Source organism: Amphiura filiformis, chromosome 4 (genome assembly GCF_039555335.1).
Source record: "Amphiura filiformis chromosome 4, Afil_fr2py, whole genome shotgun sequence".
Classification (NCBI taxonomy): domain Eukaryota; kingdom Metazoa; phylum Echinodermata; class Ophiuroidea; order Amphilepidida; family Amphiuridae; genus Amphiura; species Amphiura filiformis.
Window position 1 is genome coordinate 66,705,717 of NC_092631.1, and position 26,574 is coordinate 66,732,290.

General features: G+C 39.0%; 1 protein-coding gene across 2 annotated transcripts; it reads right to left on the reverse strand.

Moving 5' to 3' along the window:
* Window positions 1-286: 286 nt before the first annotated feature.
* LOC140151242 (E3 ubiquitin-protein ligase ZSWIM2-like) lies at window positions 287-26,574 on the reverse strand. 2 transcript variants are annotated; one of them, XM_072173512.1, is made up of 12 exons: window positions 26,481-26,574; window positions 16,728-16,895; window positions 15,298-15,374; window positions 14,165-14,205; window positions 11,931-12,174; window positions 10,837-11,082; window positions 7,696-7,780; window positions 6,332-6,459; window positions 5,733-5,901; window positions 4,114-4,454; window positions 2,523-3,255; window positions 287-1,935 (listed from the first exon to the last, which is right to left on the reverse strand). In XM_072173512.1, exons 2-12 carry the CDS (start codon window positions 16,875-16,877, stop codon window positions 1,714-1,716), a joined length of 2,436 nt encoding a protein of 811 aa, XP_072029613.1. In that variant the 5' UTR covers window positions 16,878-16,895; window positions 26,481-26,574; the 3' UTR covers window positions 287-1,713. The 2 variants fall into 2 exon arrangements, with proteins under 2 accessions (XP_072029613.1, XP_072029614.1); XM_072173513.1 differs by having other exon boundaries at window positions 26,462-26,567.

The window sequence follows — 26,574 nt, forward strand, 5'->3', positions numbered from 1 at the left end:
AATTTGAGGAAATTCGCACGAGTCCTTTTTATTTTAGGGCCATTTGTCTATAACTGGTCTTTACATGTAGCCCTATGGAGAGAGTGCCCGTTGAGGGCGCTATAACCCCCATTTTAGGAACAAAAATGTGATTTAAAAAAAACGGACTCGCATGAATTTTCTAAAATTTTCAGAGTATGTAGTATGAACATGTAGAAATATAATCAAGTAGTTGCCCTATCTGCTCTCCTCCAAAAAAATAAAAAGTCCTATACCTCAATGATAATGAAACCTAGGTGCATGCTACCACAAAATCAGCTTAAAGTCGTTGCGACTTTATACTCATTTTGTTGGTACATGTAGTTTCGAGATATTTGGTCTGACTAAGTTGATGTTCTTTGTTTGCCGCCACCTGTACAAGCCAGTAGTATTATCCTTCCTGAATGGCCCATTATGCCCCATTCACAAAGGACATACAGACATACTTAGTGGCTTTAACAGGTGAGTGAACACCAACGCAGTACCCAGGGTGTTTGAAGTGACTAACTCCTTGCAACTTCACGCTGATTTCGTGGTAGCAGGTCACATTTTATTAGGAATGAAACCAAGACTCTACAGCAGTTTCACCTCGTTCATATATGTTTGTATTCCCAAACACTTCAAATATCTATATGCAATTCTACCAGTTCCTTGTCATATTACATTAGAATGTAAAACATGGCTACAGCAGGGATTGCTCTACACACATGCTGCTCTAACCAGTCTGATTTGCACACTGACAACAGGACGGATCAATTCAAAATATATTCCATCTGCAAAAAGCTAGGATTTTACTTCTACATGTATTTATCTTATTACTATTAATATCTTATTTGAATACAAAAGTGTTACAGAATGAGAATAGAGGTATTATTACTTTTGTCATGTAATGCATTATTTTAGGCATAGAATAATAATGTATTACCCGTATTACACGACACAATAGATGCATCATACATCATTAAGTGGGTTCAAGGAATAATACTATTTGTCAGCGAAGTGATTATATTAGGCAATCAAACAGTTTGTCTCTCAAGACTCTCATGCGCGTTGCTTTTTAAAATCCCAACTTTTTATATTATTCTATTTTAAAATAATTTTTTTCTGTCATGGAAAAAAAAGCTGAAAAGGAAAACTGGAATAAGAATCCCTCTTAGGCGACGAAAAAACCCTGTTCTATGGGCCGACAAACCTTTCAAGTAGGGTCAGTCAGTCGGGTGTTTTTTTTTCTGAAGGCCAAAATTACCCTTAAATTTCTCTGAAATCTGAAAATTCCTTGCACAGATGTTCAAAATGTTCTGTGATTCTGATTGTCATTGTAACCAGAATTGATTTTCTTCAAATACAGAGAATGAGAATGTTTGTCTTAACACTGGTCCTGTCAAGTTCTTGGCTTTGGGTATGGTATTGTCACATGGTCTCCCATTGCCGTGGCCAAGGTCCAATGTCATTATCACTCACAGAAAACTTAAGTGTTTCTGTATTGGTTATACTTTTTATGTAATTTTCTTACAAGATCATGCATTAAATCATGAAACTGATTTATGTTTCAAAGAGCCTTGAGTGTGGTTGCTTGAAAACTGGTATAAAAATGCTTCGCTTTTGAATACCCATTGTCCATCTCTTTTCAGAAACAACGAATCGGTACGATAAGGCAAACCCGTGAAAATTCAGCTTTAAACTACACATCTGCATTCAAGGTGTGGGTGCAGTTACCCTGTTCCCAGTCAATGCCATATCCAAAGGTTCTGTACTACTACCATGGGAAGCACCTTCTCCTGAAGAATGACCCGGCTTAGACTGCACTCTTGGATGATTTGATCTACGACCCCTGTTGCTAGGTGAACCTGGAGCTGATGCACTTTGAGAGATCACAAGGTTGCCAGTTGGTGAACCAAGAAACATGTTATCTAAACCCTGAAAAACAAAACAAAAAAACCAACAAAAGCATCAAATAAGTACTCAAGTTGACATTGAACTGTGCCAACCAATTAGAATTGGACTAATTATTCTCAGATCACTCACTAATACTGACATGGTAATGAAAGTAAATGTACTCCCTCTCAGGTTATGCTTTTTCAACAGTTCTTTATGCCCCAGCAGTGGCGTAGTGCAAGTCATCCAATCTGGGTGCACCAAGACTGATTGAGTGCCCTGTGTCCCTATGATGCTATAACAATGCCCCAATTGAACATGCTCCAGTTCTTAAAGAACCTCAAATTCAATATTCATCAAACGCCCTTTTCACAAATTTCTAACAAATATTTAAATGTTTTCTATAAATTTGGATAAACTGCAGATTTGTCAGATTTTTTCAGTTCCTAATTAATACATTGTACATACTTTATATTTATTCCAAATCCGTATTCAAGGCCCATCTATTCCACATCATATTTTGTAATCCAATATTTGTTTAAAATCAGTTATTAGTTCCACTGTTCACTCCATGTTACATCTGCAGATAAGACCCCCCCAAACATACATAGCCTGTAATAAACACATACCTGTCTATGTGGCGATTCCCCACCATTCAATCTCTCCCTTCCTCTCCCTGATGCACTGGAGCTTCTAGATCCTCTCCTAGATATTTCACTCCTGGAATTCCTTCTTCCTCTTTCCCCTACACCTCCTCCATCTGGTAATGGTGGCTTCTTGCTTCTACCTGACATATTTATTTGTTGATTTCCAACAACAGGAGTCATTGCAGCTTCTCTCGGCAGAGGAATAGAACTGACATGTGATCTTTCATTGGTAAGCATTGCTGGTGGAGGTCTCCAACCTGGTCCACCAGTAGCAACTGCTGCACCTGTTCTTCCTGGTGATGAGGCCATCTGGGGGTTTCCTATTGCTAGACTGTCCATGTGATGGGTAAGGTTCTGATTTAGTATTGCACTGTCACTTTGACTATTGCCACTATGATGTCTACTATTAGACCCAGCAGGTGGCCTCCTAAGTATTGCTGGGTTTTGTCTATGATTACCAACATGTACATCAGTTCTACCATGCTGTGGTAATCGCCCAGCATCACCATGTCTGGTGTGTTCCTCTTGTCTGTTGATTGCATTTCCTCCAGCTCCCATCACAGACATAGAGTTAACTAATCTCACATGATCACCTGATGTAGTCCTGTGATTATCTGTTCTCTTGGATACTAGTGAACCTCTTTGTGGTCTATTGGTTCCTCCTCGTCTTTGAGATGACTGGTTTGGATTTCTTGCTGACGTGTTTCTTGATCCACTAACGAATGGTAAAGATGGATAGAAGTCAATGAGACAATGATTAATACTTATTTATTTAGAATCTGTGTTGTGCTGGTGTTTTATGTGTTGTTACTGCATTTCATGTGTGATTGAATATTCATATTCTCTAAAATTTGAATAATGCATGTATTGAAAAAAAGTTGATTTAATTGAGGTTGGTCTAGACCCTGGAATTATGAGCGAAAACTTTTGGGCCTCATAACTGCTAAATTGTTGGTTGGACAAAGTATATAAAAGAGGAAAAAGAGATCAAGGTACACCAACTTGATGTGGGGAAACAAGTAAAATACAAACTAGACAGTATGCAGGGGGGGGGACAAAAACAGCAAATGTAGGCATTAGAAGTAGGCAAAGTTCGATAGCCAAAAAAAAATCCTCTTGTATCATATATATCCTTGATGTGTTTTGTGTCCTTGTCCGTTGGATTCACCATTACCCACTTTTTTTTTTATATAAAAGAGGTTTATTTTTTTGTTATGTTGCCCAAAAACATTTGGGTAAAAATGTTGGTTTTTTTGCCTATTCTCCAAAAATACACATTTTAAAGAAAATTTTACGTCACAGATGTATTCGTCAAGTTTTAGCCATTCTAAATATGTATACTTTAGACCAACTTTACAATTGAGCAGTTGTGAGGCCCACAAGTTTTCATAATTCTAGCGCTAAGACCAACCTTAATACACAAACAAACATAAATCCACACAAACTTTAAAAACAATTATATTTTGTTTTTTGAAATAAGATTTTCATATGTTCTATTAAAGAGCCATGTTTACACCGAGTCCAAGTTCTCCCATTCAAATTTCTTTAGACAGATTCCACATATCTGACTTACCTATTCCCATATGCACTAGAAGATATCCCTGATCCTGTTAGAGCAAACAAAGGATCCAGTCCTTCCTGATTATCTCCAGGAATCCTCTCAACATGTTGTCTCTGATGACCATGCCTAGCCATATTCCTATCCAGGCTACCATGACGTACAGACACACCTATGCCTGGGATTTCTAGGGCTACTTCTTGATTGGTAGAACTCTGTCTATCTAGACTTTGAGGGCGGTGTTGTCGTCTTTGTCTAGGTGTTTCAGCAGTGAGGGGGTTCCATACTACAGTGCCATCTACAGGACAGGTTGGATGCTCATGGAGAAGCCACTGGTCTATACATGAGATGTGATACTGTGTAAAAAAGGATAACAATCTATCAATATGCAGTGTATATCTTGCTGGGTATATATGTATATCTAGCTTTACCTTGATCTGAATAAGTTGTTATGAGGCTAGTGCCCCTAGAGTGCTCCCTTAACCTGGGGCCTCCTGGTGATGATCAGGGCAGTTATACGCATCACTTTCTCAACTACAATACACTGGGTAACTCTGTCTTGGTTTGGACTAATCCTATGCATCTTGTTCCACCAGGAATGTTACACAGTAATCAAAAAGAAGAAGAAATTATGAAGAGGTTATATCCAGAAAACACACCCAACAGGCTTGCCATTGGTCGGTCATGTCCAAGATGTTATTATAGAAGACAGAATGACAATTTTACAAAACCCGAAAGTAGGCAGGGTAATTATTCTCTTTCATGAAGCATACCAGACAGGTGATCATGACCACATAGTTTTACTACATTCTTAAAGTGCATTTAACAAATGTTTATACATGGAGGATTACTTGACAACCTCATCTTATCATCTAAGACAAACCCTACATTGTGTCCTGGTGTTAACAATCACTTGCTTTGTTTTGTTTGACATAGGTGAGTATTTCACTGGTCGCATTATCCTAATCCAGCAGAACATATGTATGCACACTGTACAAAGGTGGTTTGTCAGCACCCTCGCGTGCAACCACTTTGATGTCACTATCAAATTTGAGGTTAAACAAGTTATCTTACCTTATTTCTAAATGGAAGACACTTGTCTCATTTCATATTCCCTAAGACAACCCCACACTGTGTACCAGGCACTTACTTACCTTGTCTTACCTTATGCCTATGGAGACATCCAACTACTTGTCCTGTTTTATATCCCCTAAAACAAGTCTACTTTGAATGTCTGGTGTGTGGTATCAGTACTGACTTGTCTTGTCTTGTCGTAAGTTGCCTTATCTTATGTCTACATGGAAGATATCCAACTACTTGTCCTGTTTTATATCCCCAAAGACAAACCTACATTTTGAATGTCTGGTGTCAGCACTGACTTGTCTTGTCTTAAGTTGCCTTATTTTATGTCTACATGGAAGACATCAGACTATGTGTCCCATTTCATATCCCTAAGACAAACCATGCACTCTGTACCAGACACTCACTTACGAAGTCTAAAGTTGTCTTACCTTTTGGAAGAAAAATATCATATGGAAGACATCCGGATACTTGTCCAGTTTTATATCCCCTAAGACAAACCCTACATAATGCCTGGTGTTAACACTGACTTGTCTTGTCTCTACGTGTCTTACCTTATGTCTACATGGAAGACGTCTGACTACTTGTCCAATTTCATACCCCCTAAGACAAACCCTACACTGTGTCCCTGGTGTCAGCATTGCACTGCCCTGTCTTATTGTCTCCGTTGGGAATGATTTGATAACATTCTCTGGAATGTTGCTAGGTTTGTTAGCTGCATCACTGTAATAGGAATGTCAGAATATAAATGAGACAGCTGAGTTAAATATGGCAGATCATTCTGGTACAGTCAGTGAGCATTTCGTTGGGTGCCAGCTTCCAATCCTAAGGCACCATGTTTAATTTGGTCCTATGACAACTGGTTAGGTACCGATGAATCGTTCTATCATACCCTGAACCCTGATGATACAATCAATTGTACCAAGCATAATAATTAACATTTGCATAGTGTTATCGTTTTTCATTTAAATACAAAACAAGAACACAATGCAAATGTTCTGGGTACGAATTAAAATAGCCATCAATACCTATCAGGGCACCGATAGTGCTATCAAATTAGACATTATGTGCCTAAGCATCCATGCAAAAAAATTTTAATTCACAAAGGAAACACTTTTATCAGAGATGGACCCTGGGGTCCTGGGATACTTACTTGTCGAGCTGAAGCAACAAGTCATAATCATCTTCTGATAAGTCTCTACTCAGTAAGTCTTCCACAACTGCCTGAGGTAGAGCAGCCCCTGATCCACGCTGAGCTGGTCGCCATCTCTGGGTTGGTTTCTGTAGTATCAATTAACACAAACAAAAGAAAACCAAATGATTGATGAACCATAATGCACTAGGCCAAACTAGCACTTGTACAGTTTCGAGAGGACTGTGACAGGCCCTCTCTGACATTATGAAATCCACAGTCCTCTGCGCACTCTGTGTCTGCTTCGTGTGCACTGCAACTCCTCAGTGCGAGAAACCAGTCCTAGGCAGAACCCAAATGCCTCTGCCCACTTTATATATTGTGCCTGTGGCCCACATCACCTCAAAAAACCAGGTCATGTGCAACAAGTTCATACGCAGAGTAATAAAATGTACACAAGCTTCCTAAGCTTGGGTAAATTCACATTAGCTCTCACAGGTGACATGCCTGTCAGTCTCAGGACACTCATTAAGTGCAACTAGAAATGCTGTACCCAACAGCTGGGTGATGATGCACAATATTATTATAAACTTGGTCATCATAAACAAACGGCAGCTCTCTTCGGAAAACATTGATTTGAAAATGTCTATTACCCGTTTAAAGGGACATTCAGAGATGCGTCAATCCCAAACTACACTATTCTTCACACATGTCATATTTTTGTACTTTTTGAAACTAATATTGACTGAACTAGCCCCTACAACGAATCAGATCCTACATTTGTCTATGTCAAGAGAGTTTATCTTAATTCTTTATGCTCAGGCATACGCAATTCTGTGCAAATCCAATAGACGCAAAAATAATCAAACCTTTCTGATCTGGTCCATGGGGGCCAAAGGAAGCATTTTCGAAAATTGAGTTACTATAATTATTACATTGCACATACAATAGGCTATCATTTACTGAAAACACCAAAGGTCTAGCATACTTGGTTCTAAAGTTATGAAGCTTTTTGATGTCTATTTTCTTATGTATTTTATTGTTTTTTACTCCATATTTTGACGTTGTATCTCAGTTTCAAATTTGCCGCCTTTGGCCCCCATGGACCAGATCGTGTCACATATGACACACATACCCCCCCCCCCCCACACACACACACCAGGATAAATGATCTAAAATGCATATCAAATTTCAGGCCAAAGTCCAAGGTTAACTTGAACACAACTGTGCACAATAACTTCCTCAGATTTTTGTGCATACATTTCTCAGTCGTGAACATGGATGTTGAGAATGCCAAATTCTCAAGTTCATCATACATTTACTTCAGTTCAAAGAGAGTGGGATCATGTTTAGTAAACATCATAACAGTTTTTGGAGTATGTTACCTGTCTAAACTGGAAGGAATGTTCTTCATGTACATTATTTGAGAAACAGGTGTGACACAGAGAAAAATCAAAACACTGGGAGCACCTGAAAAGAAAAAAGAAAAAGAGAGAGAACGCATAATCAGTTTGTAAAGCTTTGAGAAACCACTTTCCACCATGATGAGGCAGTGACATTAGTGAGCATTTAACTGAACACAGCTTCTTTAACATGTTAAAGGCACTGCCACATCAAAATTGTATAAGGGGTCATGTGCCCCAGATGCTGGGGACGTTGAATCAACCAATTTATGAACGGAAATAAAAAAAAATCTATCAATTCAGTGCCTCTTCGAAACGGTGTTAGTAAAAATGTTTGTGAGCTTCAATCAAAAATTGTCATCATGAGACCATTTAAGGTCTGATTACAACAAAATTAGTAACATTTATGCAAATTGTTATGTACTCTGCACAAAACTTTGTTCAAGAAGAGTCATCATGGGAGCAGATAGGCCGGAGGGGCTGCTATTCCCCATCATTTCCCTAGCACCACAAACACCAGCTACAACCCAACAAGCAACATTCACATGTCATTTATGTTATAAGAATAAGGAAGTGTTTTCAGATTATTTTGTCTGTACTTTTGCTATGTTTGTAAACAATATAACATATACTGCCATTTCATTTTGGCAGATATTTTGAATGTTTGTGATTCAGTCTGCTATCAAAGTATTCAATAAACAGCATCTTCTAGTAGTAAACAAAGCACTGTGATCCTACCTACTTATAACACTTCCCTGTAATTGGTGACCGATTGCATCCCTTACACACCACTCTCATGGAGTGATCCTACCTACCTGTAACATTTCCATGTAATTGGTGACTGATTGCACACCACTCCCACTTGGAGTGATCCTACCTACCTATAACATTTCCCTGTAGTGACTGCATCCCTTACACACCACTCCCACTTGGAGTGATCCTACCTACCTGTAACATTTCCATGTAATTGGTGACTGATTGCACACCACTCCCACTTGGAGTGATCCTACCTACCTATAACATTTCCCTGTAGTGACTGCATCCCTTACACACCACTCCCACTTGGAGTGATCCTACCTACCTGTAACATTTCCATGTAATTGGTGACTGATTACATCCCTTACACACCACTCCCACTTGGAGTGATCCTACCTACCTATAACATTTCCCTGTAATTGGTGACTGATTGCATCCCTTACACACCACTCCCACTTGGAGTGATCCTACCTACCTATAACATTTCCCTGTAATTGGTGACTGATTACATCCCTTACACACCACTCCCACTTGGAGTGATCCTACCTACCTGTAACATTTCCCTGTAATTGGTGACTGATTGCATCCCTTACACACCACTCCCACTTGGAGTGATCCTACTTACCTATAACATTTCCCAGTAATTGGTGACTGATTACATGCCTTACACACCACTCCGACTTGGAGTGATCCTACATACCTGTAACATTTCCCTGTAATTGGTGACTGATTGCATCCCTTACACACCACTCCCACTTGGAGTGATCCTACCTACCTGTAACATTTCCCAGTAATTGGTGACTGATTACATGCCTTACACACCACTCCCACTTGGAGTGATCCTACCTACCTGTAACATTTCCCAGTAATTGGTGACTGATTGCATCCCTTACACACCACTCCCACTTGGAGTGATCCTACTTACCTATAACATTTCCCTGTAATTGGTGACTGATTACATGCCTTACACACCACTCCCACTTGGAGTGATCCTACCTACCTGTAACATTTCCCTGTAATTGGTGACTGATTGCATCCCTTACATACCACTCCCACTTGGAGTGATCCTACCTACCTGTAACATTTCCCTGTAATTGGTGACTGATTACATCCCTTACACACCACTCCCACTTGGAGTGATCCTACCTACCTATAACATTTCCCAGTAATTGGTGACTGATTGCATCCCTTACACACCACTCCCACTTGGAGTGATCCTACCTACCTATAACATTTCCCTGTAATTGGTGACTGATTGCATCCCTTACACACCACTCCCACTTGGAGTGATCCTACCTACCTGTAACATTTCCCTGTAATTGGTGACTGATTACATGCCTTACACACCACTCCCACTTGGAGTGATCCTACCTACCTGTAACATTTCCCTGTAATTGGTGACTGATTACATGCCTTACACACCACTCCCACTTGGAGTGATCCTACCTACCTGTAACATTTCCCTGTAATTGGTGACTGATTGCATCCCTTACACACCACTCTCATGGAGTGATCCTACCTACCTATAACATTTCCCTGTAATTGGTGACTGATTACATCCCTTACACACCACTCTCATGGAGTGATCCTACCTACCTGTAACATTTCCCTGTAATTGGTGACTGATTGCATCCCTTACACACCACTCTCATGGAGTGATCCTACCTACCTGTAACATTTCCCTGTAATTGGTGACTGATTACACACCACTCCCACTTGGAGTGATCCTACCTACCTGTAACACTTCCCTGTAATTGGTGACCGATTGCATCCCTTACACACCACTCCCACTTGGAGTGATCCTACCTACCTGTAACATTTCCCTGTAATTGGTGACTGATTACACACCACTCCCACTTGGAGTGATCCTACCTACCTATAACATTTCCCTGTAATTGGTGACTGATTGCATCCCTTACACACCACTCCCACTTGGAGTGATCCTACCTACCTGTAACATTTCCCTGTAATTGGTGACTGATTGCATCCCTTACACACCACTCCCACTTGGAGTGATCCTACCTACCTGTAACATTTCCCTGTAATTGGTGACTGATTGCATCCCTTACACACCACTCCCACTTGGAGTGATCCTACCTACCTGTAACATTTCCATGTAATTGGTGACTGATTACATCCCTTACACACCACTCCCACTTGGAGTGATCCTACCTACCTATAACATTTCCCTGTAATTGGTGACTGATTGCATCCCTTACACACCACTCCCACTTGGAGTGATCCTACCTACCTGTAACATTTCCATGTAATTGGTGACTGATTACACACCACTCCCACTTGGAGTGATCCTACCTACCTATAACTGATTACATCCCTTACACTCCCACTTGGAGTGATCCTACCTACCTGTAACATTTCCCTGTAATTGGTGACTGATTGCATCCCTTACACACCACTCCCATGTGTATATCATCACGTCTTTCTTGTCTAGTTTTTTGTAGTGTTGCTGTTCTGTATTCTGCTTGTAGGTCTGTCAACTGGCCGTAGTCTTCCCGACACAGAGGACAGCGGATGACAACCTCACCGGTAGATTTCTGGTGTTCAGCCCAAACTTTCATGCACCTGATATGTGTACTTTTGCCACACCCATATCTACAAATAAAAAGAAATGATAGATTGCAAATGATTGTAGAGTTTTGGGAAAGGGCAAAAGGGCAGTACATAGACTTCATCCACTGCCAAAAATCAGGCCAAATTATTGGGATGATTACTGATCTTTACTTCACACAAGTACAATGCATATAATCTGGCAATACCACAATGCATACAAACTAGATATAGAATGTAGATTTACAGAGCCTTCCATTGCAGTGAACAGATTCTGACATCTGCATAGACTACAGCCTTTGGTATAATTATTCGGCACTAAGTTGGCACTATTGCTTAATAATGGTGTAAATAAAAACACAAAACTGAACACCCTGGTCTGTTGACACATTGAATATAATCTATTTGTGCCAGGGGCAAAATTAAGGACATGTTTGCTATTTCACAATAAAGAAAATAAAATAAAAATAAATAACAAGAACTGTGTACACAACTGCCACAGCCATATTCAATGGGGGGCACTTTACTACATGCAGGCCATATAAGAACAGAATGGGAATGCTAATTAGAGTAGGGACTAACACTATAAAAAAAACTCACTGAAATCTAAAAAGAACACTGAAATAGTATCACTGTAATAAACACTGAAATAATCATGCACTGAAACACCTCTGAAAATGTGATCATTTCAATGTGATTCATTAATCCCACTGAGATTATCAAATTTTCAGTGGTGTCAGTTTCAGTGAATATTTCAATGTTGTTCATTTCAGCGACACTTTTTTTAAATTTCAGTGACTTTTTTCATGATTATTTTTACTTTATATAATTAGGTCCATAACTGGACCAATATGGAAAAGAAGATACACCTTCATTATGCGCCTGGCTCTTACCTACAATATGTGACTGGTTCCCGTTTCTCCAGCAGTTCATCCTGGCATATCGGGCAAACATCATCTTCTGTAATTTCTTTCTGTTGTAGGACCTCTCTGCCATCTCCAGTAGCATGTTTCTCAGGTTGATTACCAGCCTTCTTGGCAAGTTCTATAGCTCGTCTAGTAGGTCTTTGTTCTTTTTTGGCTATACCTTGAAGGAGCTCGTTGATTTCTCTTTCCACAAGACCCAATTGAAATGACACTGTGTGATTGAATGCAAAAAAAATGTAATCAATGTGCAAGCACACACACACCTATTATACTCCTATTCCTGCACCTGCAACCATTATGGACTCCTGGATATTACACAAGCAAACATTAACCAAGGACATGACAATGGTAACATTTCACTATTGAAACCATGTGACTTTTAAACACAAATCTGACAAATTAATTGGCACATCGTGGACCTGGCATTATACCTCAAATGGGGCCTGTATGATATATTATCTCAATAGGTGAGCAGTGCCCTCTGGAAAAGGTTTAGCCAAGGACGTACATGGTTCTAATATGTTGAATTTAAGCTCACAAAATGTGGAAACAAAGTTCATGGTTGTAGGAGGGGGGAACCTTATATTATAATATAATGTGTTCACTGACAAAATGTGGATGTTCAGCAAACACTTTTGGAACTTTCACCATCTGAACATATATGGTAGCCTGTGGCAAGATAAATCTGGCATGCTATAGCAAAAAACACCAACATGCAAACACCCACCCCTGGTACATACCTCAGGCAGTGTTTGAAGTAAGCAGTGTGGTAAATAAGCAAAAATTACCACGGGCCATTTGGGCCCTTGTTCTTGAATCTTTGGGGGCCCTCACAAACTTTTGCGGGCCCAAATAAATTGAATTTACAAAGTCAAAACATACTAAATTAGCAAATATTTTCACAGAAAGTATATTTAAATTTACCAAAATAAAGTTGGGAGTAGTAATTTCCCAGCTAAGAAACTCACAGTCGACGTAAAATAAGCATATCGCCAGAGCCGTCAGCCAGAGTATTTAGTGTGATTTTAATAATATGATGGACATCAGCCGGGGAAAATCCAGGAAAATTGTGTTTCTGGAACTTTGAGATCCTTCAAATTTCAGCAAAGAGTAAGCTGAAACCATAGCCAATATTTTATTTTGGTAGTGAAAATACAGAAACATCCCAAAATCATGGTCTTTTATTGATGTAGTAAAACGTCACCAGAAGACCTCCAGAAAACCTAGATGAGCATCATTGAGCCTGAGCCATTCCATTTTTTACAGGGGGGAGATGTTCAAGGTATAAAAAGTGTGTCAAATAAATATAGTTTTGGCTGGCCCAAGTGAACATTTTCGTGCAAATAATATTCTTAATATTAGTTTTATTTGTATAATTTTTTTGTCTTACTATTTGTATCCCTTGAAAGTGCACACAAACAAAATTATGACTTATTTTTATTTACTTTACTCTATTTGGAAATACTGGTTCACCCCCACTGGACCTTAGTAAAACAAGAAGGATGTTTCAATACAACAAGAAGCATGGCGACCTGGCGATCGTGAAGTTCTCAGTCACACTAAATCATGTTGATTTTGGCATAAGAGCGTGGAAAATGAACACATTTCTTGAAAAAATATGCATTTAAAATTAATCTCCATTATGAATTGGCGTAGTATGGACGATGTCTTGGAAGATTTTTTGTATTTTCAGTCCCGTTTTTCAGTAAGCTTAAATTTATTTTTTAATTAAATTTTTTTTTCACGGGCCAGGCGGGCCCGCACGGCACATTTTCATCGGGCCCGCATTGATTTTCACGGGCTACGGGCCCGAGGGCCCGCCTTATTTACCACGCTGGAAGTAAGGATTAGGACAGTCAAAATATGGATAAGGAGGAAGAAGGAGCGCAACACCATAACTAAGATGAGGTCATTTACAATCTTTACCACCCTGTTTCAAAGTGATGAAAAACATGCAATGGTGATTCCTGCTACAGTAAAGATGCACAACTGAAGTTTAACAAGTCCATTCTGAAGCAAATGTACCAATTCACCTGTAATTTGAATGTTTTTGTAATATAAATCCAAATATATTGAAACTAATAAATGTAATGTACCTTGACACATCTATTGGTTTCATATTTGTCTATGTATCTAATAATGCATTTAGATGCTTATCTCAGTCCATTGTTAGATTATAAATACAGAAACATTTTACTTACATGGATTTTCCCTTGGTACCCTGAATTTCTTCAAAAGAACCCTGCAAAAATAAACCACAGAAATTAGACATTTTAGAAAATGTCTTATTTCTCAATCCAAGGGCTAAGAGCAAAATACACTTGGCTTGTTGGGAGTGACATTTCTTTTGGAGTTGGGAGTGACATTTTCTCCAATTCTGTTAATTTTTTTGCCTTATACAAGCCAGTATGCTTAAATTATAAGCTTTTCAGCTTGGCTTGGGCATTTTGCTTGAGCCAGATCTCATCAGGACTCAAGCGTGTGTCCGCATGGACTGACTTGTTAAACACAAACACACAAATGTCTTTGCGGTGGAAATTACTGATAACTTGGGTTGCAAACATTGCCCAACTTTAAAATGCAACAACAACGATAATATGGGTAAAAATGAGTGAGGGAAATCACTTTTTTAGACTGTGTTAAGTCTGACAATGGTGAAAAATCGCTCAGAGGTTGTAGCCACTGGCTAAGGGGACTTAGAAGCAAAAAACCTAATGGGTGATCTTATTTTGTTTATAGCATTAATCATGGATGTCCGTAAATTAAACCACATCATGAGTTAATATGATGCGATCAAGCTAACATGAGTCTTCTTGTCAAGCAAAATCAAAATTTAGTTTTAAATGTATACGCTATATTAAAGTTTAGAGCTTTATTTCAATGAAAACTTTATCACAATTGAACTTACTGTTCTAAAGAAATGGCCATTTAATGCTGGTTTCATACGTATACTTTTGAGCAGCACCCTGCTAAGCGGCAGCGGAATGACTCTGAAAGCCAATGTTCTGGCACAGTACCACTCTGTGCTCTTTGGCCACACCACTCCCGAGTTGACTTGAATTCAACTCCTAGCAATCTGCCGCTTTGAGAAAAGTGGTGGAGTGATTGATCTATCAGCTTGCAGCTGGTCACCACTAGCATTCCTGGTGCAACTGCGCAGTGAAGCAAAATCGTCATCAAAGCGGCAAGCGGCAGGAAAGTATGAAACCAGCATAGAACAATAAAATACAAAAGCTTTATCACAACACAAATAGCTTATATGGAGGAGTAATTATCTTCACAATAGAATTCCATTTTCTTTACAAATAAAATGTCAAACTCACACACAACTTACCAGCAGATATGTTTACAAAGGTCCTTTTCTTTATGAAATACTGGGCAGGTACATGTATGGGGATCACCAAGAAACACCTGTATATGTAAAGGAAATCATGTGATAGAAATGATAGCTCTGATTAGGAGTGCAGGTCCTCAACCAGTATGTTGGAACCAATTAATATCCTACAATTCACTAGCCTTTCAACAAGGCTCTGCCTGGAGTACCGTATTGGGAGCGCCATCTATATTATTCTACTTCGGTGCTCCGCTCGCGGCTTCGACGCTCGCCCCCCTCTAGGATTGTGAGGTCTTTGACAAAGACTAACAATTCACAGAGTTCACAGTAAGTTGGTCAATCAATTATCAATTTACATTGTTTAGCAGAACATGTGACATTTTTATACAAACTTTCAGAGCCCTATACCAGACTCCCACCTTATTTCAGTGCTTCTTTGTTGGGAAGAATACTCAATTCCATTGCATATCCAACCTATGCATGTATGCATGGTTGGTTGATCACATGATACACATTAACAGGGTCTTAGCTAGCCACCCGTCTGGCCGTCATTTTAGGCGGCCAGTTTGCTCCTGGGACGGGCAAAATTAATAATGCCTTTGACAGATGCTATATTATAAATTATATGTTTTGAGAAGCTAATTGCCCTTTTTAGTAGACCCAATTTGTAGAATAAGGCCATATCAGCACATATTTGAACTCTTTGAACCCCCAATGGGCTATAATAGATGTCTGGTAAATGGTTTTTAAAGGTCAAATTAGGACAGTCAATTTATTCAAATGACGGCCAACCCTCAATTTCTAGCTAAGACCCTGCACATTAACACTGAGGATAAGGTGATAGAGATAAGGCAGAACCAATATTTTGAGTAATGGATGCTGACACGGTCAGTGACAAGTGCCCGCCTCTTTGTACTCCTTAGGCATCCTCTGGAAACAATTTTCCAGCTTGCTCTGCTCTCTGATGCACAATTTTCTCCACTTAAAAAACACTTGTATACATGTTACAAGAGCCCATAGATCATCAACCCTGTGAGATGTGTTGTATTTCCAATGATATACACACCTGAAACATACTCCCAGTTCACCCATGTGGCCCAACAACAGTGCCAAGATGTTTGACATTTGTTATGTGGCCCTTAGATTAATAAAAAAAAGGTGGCCAGCACCCTCTTCACATAGATGAGATCATGAGAGTAGTCAGTGACTGATCTTGATGCCAAATACAAGCTTTAACCCCTTCCCCACATCACAGGCATGAGACTTCACTTTCCTAAAAAGTGAAATTGGGCAAAAAGTACCAAAAACAGGCTGAAATTAAATGAAGTTGCAGAAATTTTGACCAAAAAAAAACCTGAATTCAGTTTTAAAACTGATAATTCTCATGCCTGACACCAATGTTTATTTTAAAAGTACAATCTCTTTCCTACCTTGTACTTTTTTGTTTCTCCTTCTTCTTTGAGTAAGAATCCAGTTGGCCCAGTCTCTCTTAGGATGTAGATGATAGCAGTCTGTGACTGGTCTTGGTGCCAAGATGCTGCATCTGATGGGGATCGTCTCCATGATACACTACGTGCCATATCACAGGCTACAACATACTGAAACAAACAATGAACATAATATATACCGGTAATTATCAGTCAAGTACAGTGAGTCATTTGATGAATTGCCCCCAGGAATTGCCTATACAGACTCTGGAGGTTTGCTGCGAGACTATAAGCTTTTTTCATTGATATCCACTGAAAAATGTCATCAAAAGAAGATGATAGGATCACAAAATACTCCTTTAATCTATATAAATAAAAGGAAGTCGCTAAATCTTGTGCGCGAATAGACTCAGAGATGATTTCACTTTCAGCTCTGATTTATTCGTACATTGATCGGGTACATATTGCCATTAAACCATCCGAGGTTCATTTTTGCAAATATTGATGGTAACTAAGAGAATAACATAAAAAACTGTCGTGTTGCTATGCTAAATCGCATGCAGTGGCATTGTGGGTAATAAGGACAGTGTGAACCGCGTAATAATATTTCCATTAAAAAACCATACGCAGAGCAACATTGCCCTGTTTTCTGCCAACTGCGAGGTGGCCAAGAAATGATTCAGGCTATCTAGATGCACATCATCGCGCACTTTAAGAATGATCTTACGAAGCTTTTAAGCCCCGCAGAGCTACGCACCCCATTTTCCGCCACTGCACCGAAGTTGGCAGCCAAGAGATTAAGGCTACGTCGCGTGAATTTTATTATTTATTCTAGGCCTATGAATCGTCGTTTAGGATTACAGCCAAATTCATACGGGAGATTGAGGAATATACAGGGAACGCATTGCACTTTATTTGGTTGAAAACGGTCAAGACCAAGAATTGGCCTCAAAATAAGTGAAAATATGGTTAAAACCGGGTTTTCCCCGGGATTTTTTGTTGTCAAAACTCAGTGGTAGCGCGTACCGTAACTAACTGGCAGCAGCGTGTTGGCGTTAGTACGTCGGCGTGCTGAGCGATGTGACGCGCACGGACGGGGTGCATATGCACAGACCAACTTTCCGTGCCAGAGAAATAGAAAAGAAAAGAAAGGAAGACAAAACTGAAAAGGTAGGCCTATGGATGGGTTGGGTTGTGGATTATATAATGCATGGTACTGGATTCGGTTAAGAGATTAATTACCCGCCAAGATGATAAAAATCGTGAGGATACGAGAGGAAAGAAGGAAGCTAAAAATGAAAGAATAAATAAATAAATAAATTAACTCATGTAAAAAAAACCCAAAATAATGAGAACAGAATTAAATAGATCAAATTCAAACGGGAAATCACAAGCTAAGCAGGAAATATGAAAAATGGGTATAAAATGTAGAAAAAGCCAAAACTAAAAGGAGAAATGTAAAAAATGGTAGATTTATAAAATAATGCATGGGAACGGGCTCAATAAGTGAATAACATGGAAACGGAAATCACAAGCTAAGCAGCATGGGAACAAAATAGACCTATGCAAAAGAAACTGAAGAGAAAGAAAGGAGCTAAATGAATAGAAAAAAAAGAAGAAGACAAAAAAATACGGGTAGGCCTATTATACGGGTTATGGTTACAGTAACTAAATGAAACGGGAGCAAACTAAAGAGGGAAAGAAAGAAACTAATCAGGAAAATTAAGGGAAAAAAGAAGTTAAAATTAGAAACTCATCAGGAAAAATAAATAACAACTGAAGGAAACGGAAATCACAAGCTAAGCAGCTAATAAAAATGAAGCTATAAAGGGAAACGTATAAGAAAGGATAGATTTAGAAAATAATGGGAATGGGGTTAGGCCTAGATAGATAAATAACATGGAAACGGAAAATCACAAGCTAAATAGCATTTTGTTTTAATGGAAACAAACTAGGCCCGTGCAGAAGAAACTGAAAAGAAAATGGAAATGCAAGAAGGGACAGGTTTAGAAAAATAAAATTTACCTTTCAATGATTCTACCTTTTCAGTAATTCCTCCTGTTTTAGTGATCGCTCCCATTTACTCATCTAGCGGGGACCCGCGCGGGTAGTGGTAGCGCGTACCGTAACTAACTGGCAGCAGCGTGTTGGCGTTAGTAATCGTCGGCGTGATTGAGCAATGTGACGCGCACGACGATCGGGGGTGCATATGCACAGACCAACTTTCCGTGCCAGAGAAATAGAAAAGAAAAGAAAGGAAGACAAAACTGAAAAGGTAGGCCTATGGATGGGTTGGGTTGTGGATTATATAATGCATGGTACTGGATTCGGTTAAGAGATTACCCGCCAAGATGATAAAAATCGTGAGGATACGAGAGGAAAGAAGGAAGCTAAAAATGAAAGAATAAATAAATAAATAAATTAACTCATGTAAAAAAAACCCAAAATAATGAGAACAGAATTAAATAGATCAAATTCAAACGGGAAATCACAAGCTAAGCAGGAAATATGAAAAATGGGTATAAAATGTAGAAAAAAGCCAAAACTAAAAGGAGAAATGTAAGAAATGGTAGATTTATAAAATAATGCATGGGAACGGGCTCAATAAATGAATAACATGGAAACGGAAATCACAAGCTAAGCAGCATGGGAACAAAATAGACCTATGCAAAAGAAACTGAAGAGAAAGAAAGGAGCTAAATAAAAAAAAAAAAAAGAAGAAGACAAAAAATAATGGTAGGCCTATTATACGGGTTATGGTTACAGTAACTAAATGAAACGGAGCAAACTAAAGAGGGAAAGAAAGAAACTAATCAGGAAAATTAAGGAAAAAAGAAGTTAAAATTAGAAACTTATCAGGAAAAATAAATAACAACTGAAGGGAACGGGAAATCACAAGCTAAGCAGCTAATAAAAATGAAGCTATAAAGGAAACGATAAGAAAGGATAGATTTAGAAAATAATGGGAATGGGGTTAGGCCTAGATAGATAAATAACATGGAAACGGAAAATCACAAGCTAAATAGCATTTTGTTTTAATGGAAACAAACTAGGCCCGTGCAGAAGAAACTGAAAAGAAAATGGAAATGCAAGAAGGGACAGGTTTAGAAAAATAAAATTTACCTTTCAATGATTCTACCTTTTCAGTAATTCCTCCTGTTTTAGTGATCGCTCCCATTTACTCATCTAGCGGGGACCCGCGCGAAGCGCGGGTATCCCGCTAGTTACTAATATTTTTCAAGTTCAGTCAAAAGTCTGTTTTTCAAGTTCAGTCAAATGCAGTCTACTTTTTCCCCAAAACAGCTTATTTTACACCAGTCCTGGACAGCTTATTTTACACCAGTCCCTGATTTTACTCCAGTCCTGACTTTTTCAGGGGGGGGGGAGGCATGACTTCTTACAGCTACACCACTTTTTTACATTCAATTTCCATCATTATTATGTTTTGATGAATTCAATTGTGTGAAAATATTGGATCCAAAACATAATAATAGGCCTAATGATAAAATTGCATGCTTTGCGCACAATATTTATTGGTCTCGTTATGAGTTTTAAAATACAGAATACAACTATGTCTTGTCCAATATTTTAAAACTCATCGCGGCCAATATGGGCTCAATCAATCCAATTTTAAATCAAATGGCTGACACCAAATTAAAAAACAAAATTTATAAAATGTAAACATGGCTGGGAAACCTTCGGTAGCAGTAGCCCTAGAAATCTGGCCATACGGTTTTAACTTTTACTATGGCCAAAGGCACTTTACATTGAAAAACTCAGAGGGATTGCAGCATTGCTTTAACAAATGGACAAAAGTTAAAATCACTTAAATGGTTGAAAAAACCAATACAAATGTGTGTCGGGTCGCTACTAAAACCCGAGAAAGCAAATCACACACATGATCAGTGTACAAAATTACCACCATATTTGATGTTTTGCAAAAGTGACTACCAACTGGGTATAGACTGATCACTGATGCCCTCAGTCAGTCAACGTTCATTAAGAAGCAGTGTCTTAGCTTGCCACCCCTCTGACTGTCATTTTAGATGGGGAGTTTGCTCCTGGGATGGACAAAATTAATGCCTTTGACAGATGCTACATTACAGTTGTAGGTGTTTAGAAAGTCTATTGACCTTTTTAGTAGACCAGGTTTGTGAAACAAGGCTATAGTAGCACATATTTTTACATTCATATCAAAACGATGCACTTGTCGGCTGCTACATGTGTCTCAATTCACATAATAGCTAGGAATAAATACCAGACTCATATCAAGTGTATGTCACTTCAAATCATCCCAAGTCAAATTGTATAAGAAATATTATCTGTATTCCTAAACCACGTGACTTGGGATAATTTGAAGTGACCTCCACTTCGGAGATGAGTCTGTTATTTATTCCTAGTTATTATGTGAAATGAGACACATGTAGCAGCCGACAAGTGCATCCTTTTGATATGGATGTACACATATTTGAACTCTTTGAGTCTGGTAAATGTTTTGAAGGTCAAATTGGGACAGACAAATTTATTCAAATTCAAACGTGTATTGATATGGCATGCATGCAATTGGGCGCAATACTTATGCTAGTGTGCTTCGAATTTACGCGAGTTGCGAGCGTGAGTTGGGACTTTATGGATGTGCGTAGTAACAAAAGCTGAATAATTTCCGCCTTATACATGTATAAGCCAAATTACAAACTTTACAGTAGGTACCGGTATGCATCTTCCAGAAAGCAAGACAAGGGGTCCATTTTACTAAACTTTTATACGAAGCTTCATAAGTCTTGAAATCAATCGTAACTTCGTAAGTTAAGTAATTGGATTCCTTGCCCCTATACATACATGTAACTTTTGTTTCCAGTAGGGCTGGCATTTTCGGGCGGGCTAGCGGGTACCCGCCCGAGATTACATTACCCGGGTAGGAAATACCCTGCCCGGAGTTTTTTATTTTTTCGGTTTTGTAGTGTCCCTGGACCTAGACCTAAATGCTAGAATCATTCATGGTTGACCTAAAAAAAAAAAATTAAAAAAAAAATTCAAGATATTTTGTTATTTTTAATATGAAAATTGATAATTTGTATTCATGTCATAGTGAATGCATTTTGAAATCATTAATAGACTATGACATGAATACAAATTATCAATTTTCATATTAAAATAACAATTTTTTTTTTTTTTTTTTAGGTCAACCATGAATGATCCTAGCATTTAGGTCTAGGTCCAGGGACACTACAAAACCGAAAAAATTAAAAATTAATATCTTACTATAAATAGGGGAATGTTGTATGTATGTGTGTGGTTTATGTAAAAGGCTGTCAGTTTCGATCCAAATGTCGCCAAATTCATACGGGAGATCGAGGAATATACGGGAAATTGCCTGGACTTTTATTTGGTTGAAATCGGTCAAGAATTGGCTGCAAAAAGAGTGAAAATATGGATAAAAACAGGGTTTTTGTTATGAAAATCAGTTGCCAGCCTGCGCGTCACTGCAGCTGGCAGGCAGCGCGTCGGCCATGAAAGCGTAATGCACACTACGCCAATGCGCGCGTAAACGGCGCAGAGCCATGCGACTTGCGAGCCTGAGACCAGTGGACATGATAATACAGAAAGAACGAAAAATAAATAAAAATTAAAGGACAAAAAGGTACATGGACGGGTCATGGGATTATGATAAAGATGAACACTTCCGCATACACGCTATGAGAGGACGAATACGGGAAAAATATGTGTGTTGTATAAACAAAATGAAGCGGTAGAACTACTATAAAGAAAAATGAAATTAAAATGACAACTAGAGGTACAAGTAATTAAGAAGGAAAGAAACTAATCAGGAAATGTAAGAAAAAAATGAAGCTATAATAATGATAACAGAATTAAATAAAAAACATGGAAACCGGAAATCACAAGCAGCAAAAAAAAAAAAAATAAAGCTAAAAAGGAAATGTAACAAATAACAGATTTAAAAAAAAAAAAAATGGGAACGGGTTTAAATAAATAAAAAACATGGAAACGGAAAATCAAAATGTATCTTTTCGATGATTCTACCTGTTCAGTAATTCTTCCTGTTATAGTGAACGCTCCCATTTACTCATCTAGCGAAGCGCGGGTATCCCGCTAGTCGTAATAATTAAACGAAGGTTCATGCGTTTTATACAAAAACTACAGTACCGTACCTAAAGTCTGTATTTTTGGAGGGTATGTTTCTGTTTACTCGAGAACTCTAGCTTCGAAAGTGCCCATGATAGTTACGCATTCGATGCTAGAGTGCTGTGCTATATGGTTTTTCAGTCGGACAGCGGTGTAGTTTTTTGCACCGAGGTTATTTATTCTGATAATGTTGAAATTTGGATGAAAGTTATTTCGATCGTGAGTCGACTGTATCTTTCGAGCAAGATTTGCCTATTTTGGACAGTCTAAAATTTTGCTGAAGTGTAATTTTAGCAACATTTTTGATGCGATCGCCTGTCGTGATCGGCTGTGTTTACTTGTCAACTTCCATTGCTTTACACGGTGTCATGCTTCAGTGAATCCGACTAGATTTTGAATGCAATGGTCTCTAGCCTAGAATGTGAAGCTATCGGTGAGCAAATTCTTGGCTAGACTTCTCGAGCAAGATACTGTTATAAGTGTTACCCGGTAGTTGAATTTATTACAATCGCATGATCGTGTAAAAAAACAGAATTTTGAAAAATATTGAGCCTTGAGGGCATTCTCCTCAGCATCAGCAAATGTTATAATATGCCATGGCTTTACTTGTACTGCTAACCATCTAGTCCGAGGTAGTGGGGATTATGCACTTTCAGTTTCCCACACGTTTGAACGGGAATTGAATTGCGTACTTTTTCGATGTCTAGTGAGCAAATTTCTTCAATATTTTGAGAAAATGATGTCAAATTTTCTATCTATATAAATAAAAGGAAGTCGCTAAATCTTGTCCAGAAGCAGGCTCCGAGATGCTTTCACTTTCAGCTCTGATTTATTCGTAGATCGATCGGGTACATATTGCCATTAAACCATCTGACGTTCATTTTTGCAAAACTATTCAATCACTATGGAAATAACAAAAAAATTGGTCGGTTGCTAGGCCGTTGAGGTTAAGCCGTTGAGGTCAATAACCTTATGGGTCGGGCATGACAGCAAACGCGTCAAATGCAAGCGATGTCCAACACGCGCGGTAAGTGGCGAGTCACGCACCTGCGCGTACCATGGTTTCGCGCATGGCGGCGCATGGTATAGACGCACTTAATGTTGGCTTACCGCGCGCGCGTAGGCCTACGTATGTGTATGTGACTGTATTTCTCTGAGATGAGACAGTGGCGGATCCAGGAATTGGGAGGGATCATTGGGTGTAGGCATAAGCTGATGAAAAGGGCCGGTCATTGGGTAACAGATTTGCAAAAAAGTCCACTTTGTTGAGAATGTTAAAATGTAGCCAACAGAGTCGTTCAACTGTTCAGTATAGCCCGAAAAGGTTAAATGTTAGGGGCGGCGCGTGCAGAGTCTTAGCCAGAAATCAGAAACCACCCGTCCAAGCAGACACCAAAATTTGACCCTCAAATATAAAACAACTTGTCTATACCCATGGAAGGGTCACTAGGGTCAAATATGTCCTGATTTGGCCTTTACATGTCACTCTGAATTAGTCTCAAGTTCATATAACCTTAAAATCATCTGTTTTAGAGCTATCACATCTGTAAAATCCATTAAATCCACCCGTCTAAAATTAGATTAGGCCGTCTTAAAGACGGGTGGACGCATGGCTGGCTAAGACCTTGGGCGCGTGGGTGAGCCCAAATTAGTGGAACTTGAAAGTCCACATTTTGGAAATTCTGCGGCCCCCGCAAATAAATCCTGGCTATAATGTAGGCCTAGCTATTAACAACACGGGCTCGCTTAAAATATTTTGCTGCAACTTTTAAACATGTTGCTTACAAGTTTTATACCATTATAACCCGAAATTGAAACGTTTTCTAGCAACCTCTTCTAACATTAATGTTTTATGTGTGTTGGGGGGTGTTGGGATAAAGTTAAAATCAACCATTTTGTCACGAGCTGTTTCAAAAGAAATCTGAGGGATTGAGTGAGTAACAACATAATACACATATTCACTTAAAGATTAGCTAACACTGATTTGCTGTTGATATTCAAAATGGGACCAAGTTTCAAAAAGTGAGCCGAGGTGGGGGCTTTTTAAACTTGCTGCTTTTTTACGTTGTCAACGGTTTTTGGTGGATTTTCTTTCTTTTTATGAATATAGCCAAGCACCCGGGGGGCCCCCAACTTAAATTTGGTAGGGGGGTGGCGGCGCGGGGCCCCAAACTTTGGGAACTAAGAACTGATTTTCGGGCAAAATAGGGGCTTGAAGAACTGAAATTAGGGCCAAATTATAGGCTGTTGAGCTAAAAATTTCTAAATTATTTCCAAATTTGAGCTGAAAGAGCTACAATTGTCCGAGTTTAAGGCTCAAAGAACTGGAGCAGATCCAAATGTGGGGCTTAAGGAACTGCCGGAGAGCCTGAAAAAGGGACCCTTGAGCGCCGCACATACCCGTACCACCTTAACATGTGAGTGCCCACCCCGGGGCCAAGCAGCTCTAAGCTTGGAAAGTCATCGGGTTACGAAGTACTCCATAAAACGAATAAACGAAAAATAGATGTTTGAAATAATGTTATCCTTGATTTATGACAGTAAATAATTTAATAAAACTTTATCAGCCGTTTATTTTTAAAACTTGCTGGTCACAGCTACCGCGTGACTGTAATGTTAATAGGGATACATTTTAATATACTTCAAGCTAACTAACATTATGATTATCAGTAACATGATCATTACTATGGATGAATAATCTACACCAAGACACCATGATTATCATCACCGTTTACCATGTTTACTAACCACTCCCGTTTACTATTAGCCGCTCCCGTTTACTCAACTAGCGGGGACCCGCGCGAAGCGCGGGTCTCCCGCTAGTTCTATATTATTTGGTAATAATGTCTTTTGCTAAAAGTATGTTTAAAGTTGTAATTTTGTGTTCTTGATCGCAAAGTAGATCGGATATTTTCGTTCCCGATTCAAATTCTTCTGAACCCTTCGCAAGGGTGCCGATTTCGGCAGAACTTTGACAATAATTTAGCCTTTTGGACACTAAAATGCATTCGATCCTTAATTTTGTTTCAACCGAGTCTTAAATTAGCAAGCACAATAAGGTTGGTACCACTTTTATATACATTGATGACATTTTAAAGATTTTTTTCAACTTTCTAACCGGCGCAAATCGTTAAGTGTGTATTTCCCATTGACATCCAAAATGGCGTAAGCCAGTCCTTAACTTAATATACATAGGTACGGCGTATTCAGGACTGGCAAGCGAGTCTAGTCCGAGGTGCTCTGACGATAACACTCCGATCGCCATGCAAAGGCAGTGGGACAACGCCCGGAACCGCTAGCGTGGACGAGCTACAAACCATCCAGAGTGAGCGTATTATTTTGCACAAGGTCCTTAATAGCGTCACAAGTGTACTATGTAATGATCAATTTTTGACACAAAGATATAGGGATGGTGACGCTGTGCGGCAGTGTGCGCAGTGCGCCGCCGTAGCATGGTCGGAATTTCTTGATGCGAGACTGCCGAATTTTGCACCCATAAATAATGGCCCGTCTGAATAACGAAATTTCAAGCTCTGAAATGCATATTTTGTTTACAGAAACCGAACAAATATGAAAATACGGCTATAAATTACTTAATGCTAAGCTGAGTACCGTTTGTTTCTCGTGCCACAACGTATAACCGAGCTCAAGAAGGAAGCTTAATTTCTAGATGACAAATGTTCCGTTTCGTGTACATGGAAGCCGC

Bases quoted from the DNA above. Each gene is read 5' to 3' on its own strand.
- LOC140151242 (XM_072173512.1), bottom strand. From the start codon at position 16,877: ATGGCACGTAGTGTATCATGGAGACGATCCCCATCAGATGCAGCATCT. The intron at 14,206-15,297 runs GTAAGTTGTGTG...TTATTTTTGCAG, and splicing joins CTTTGTAAACATATCTGCTG to GGTTCTTTTGAAGAAATTCA. The intron at 4,455-5,732 runs GTAAGACACGTA...TTTTTTACACAG, and splicing joins GTCTTCCATGTAGACATAAG to TATCACATCTCATGTATAGA.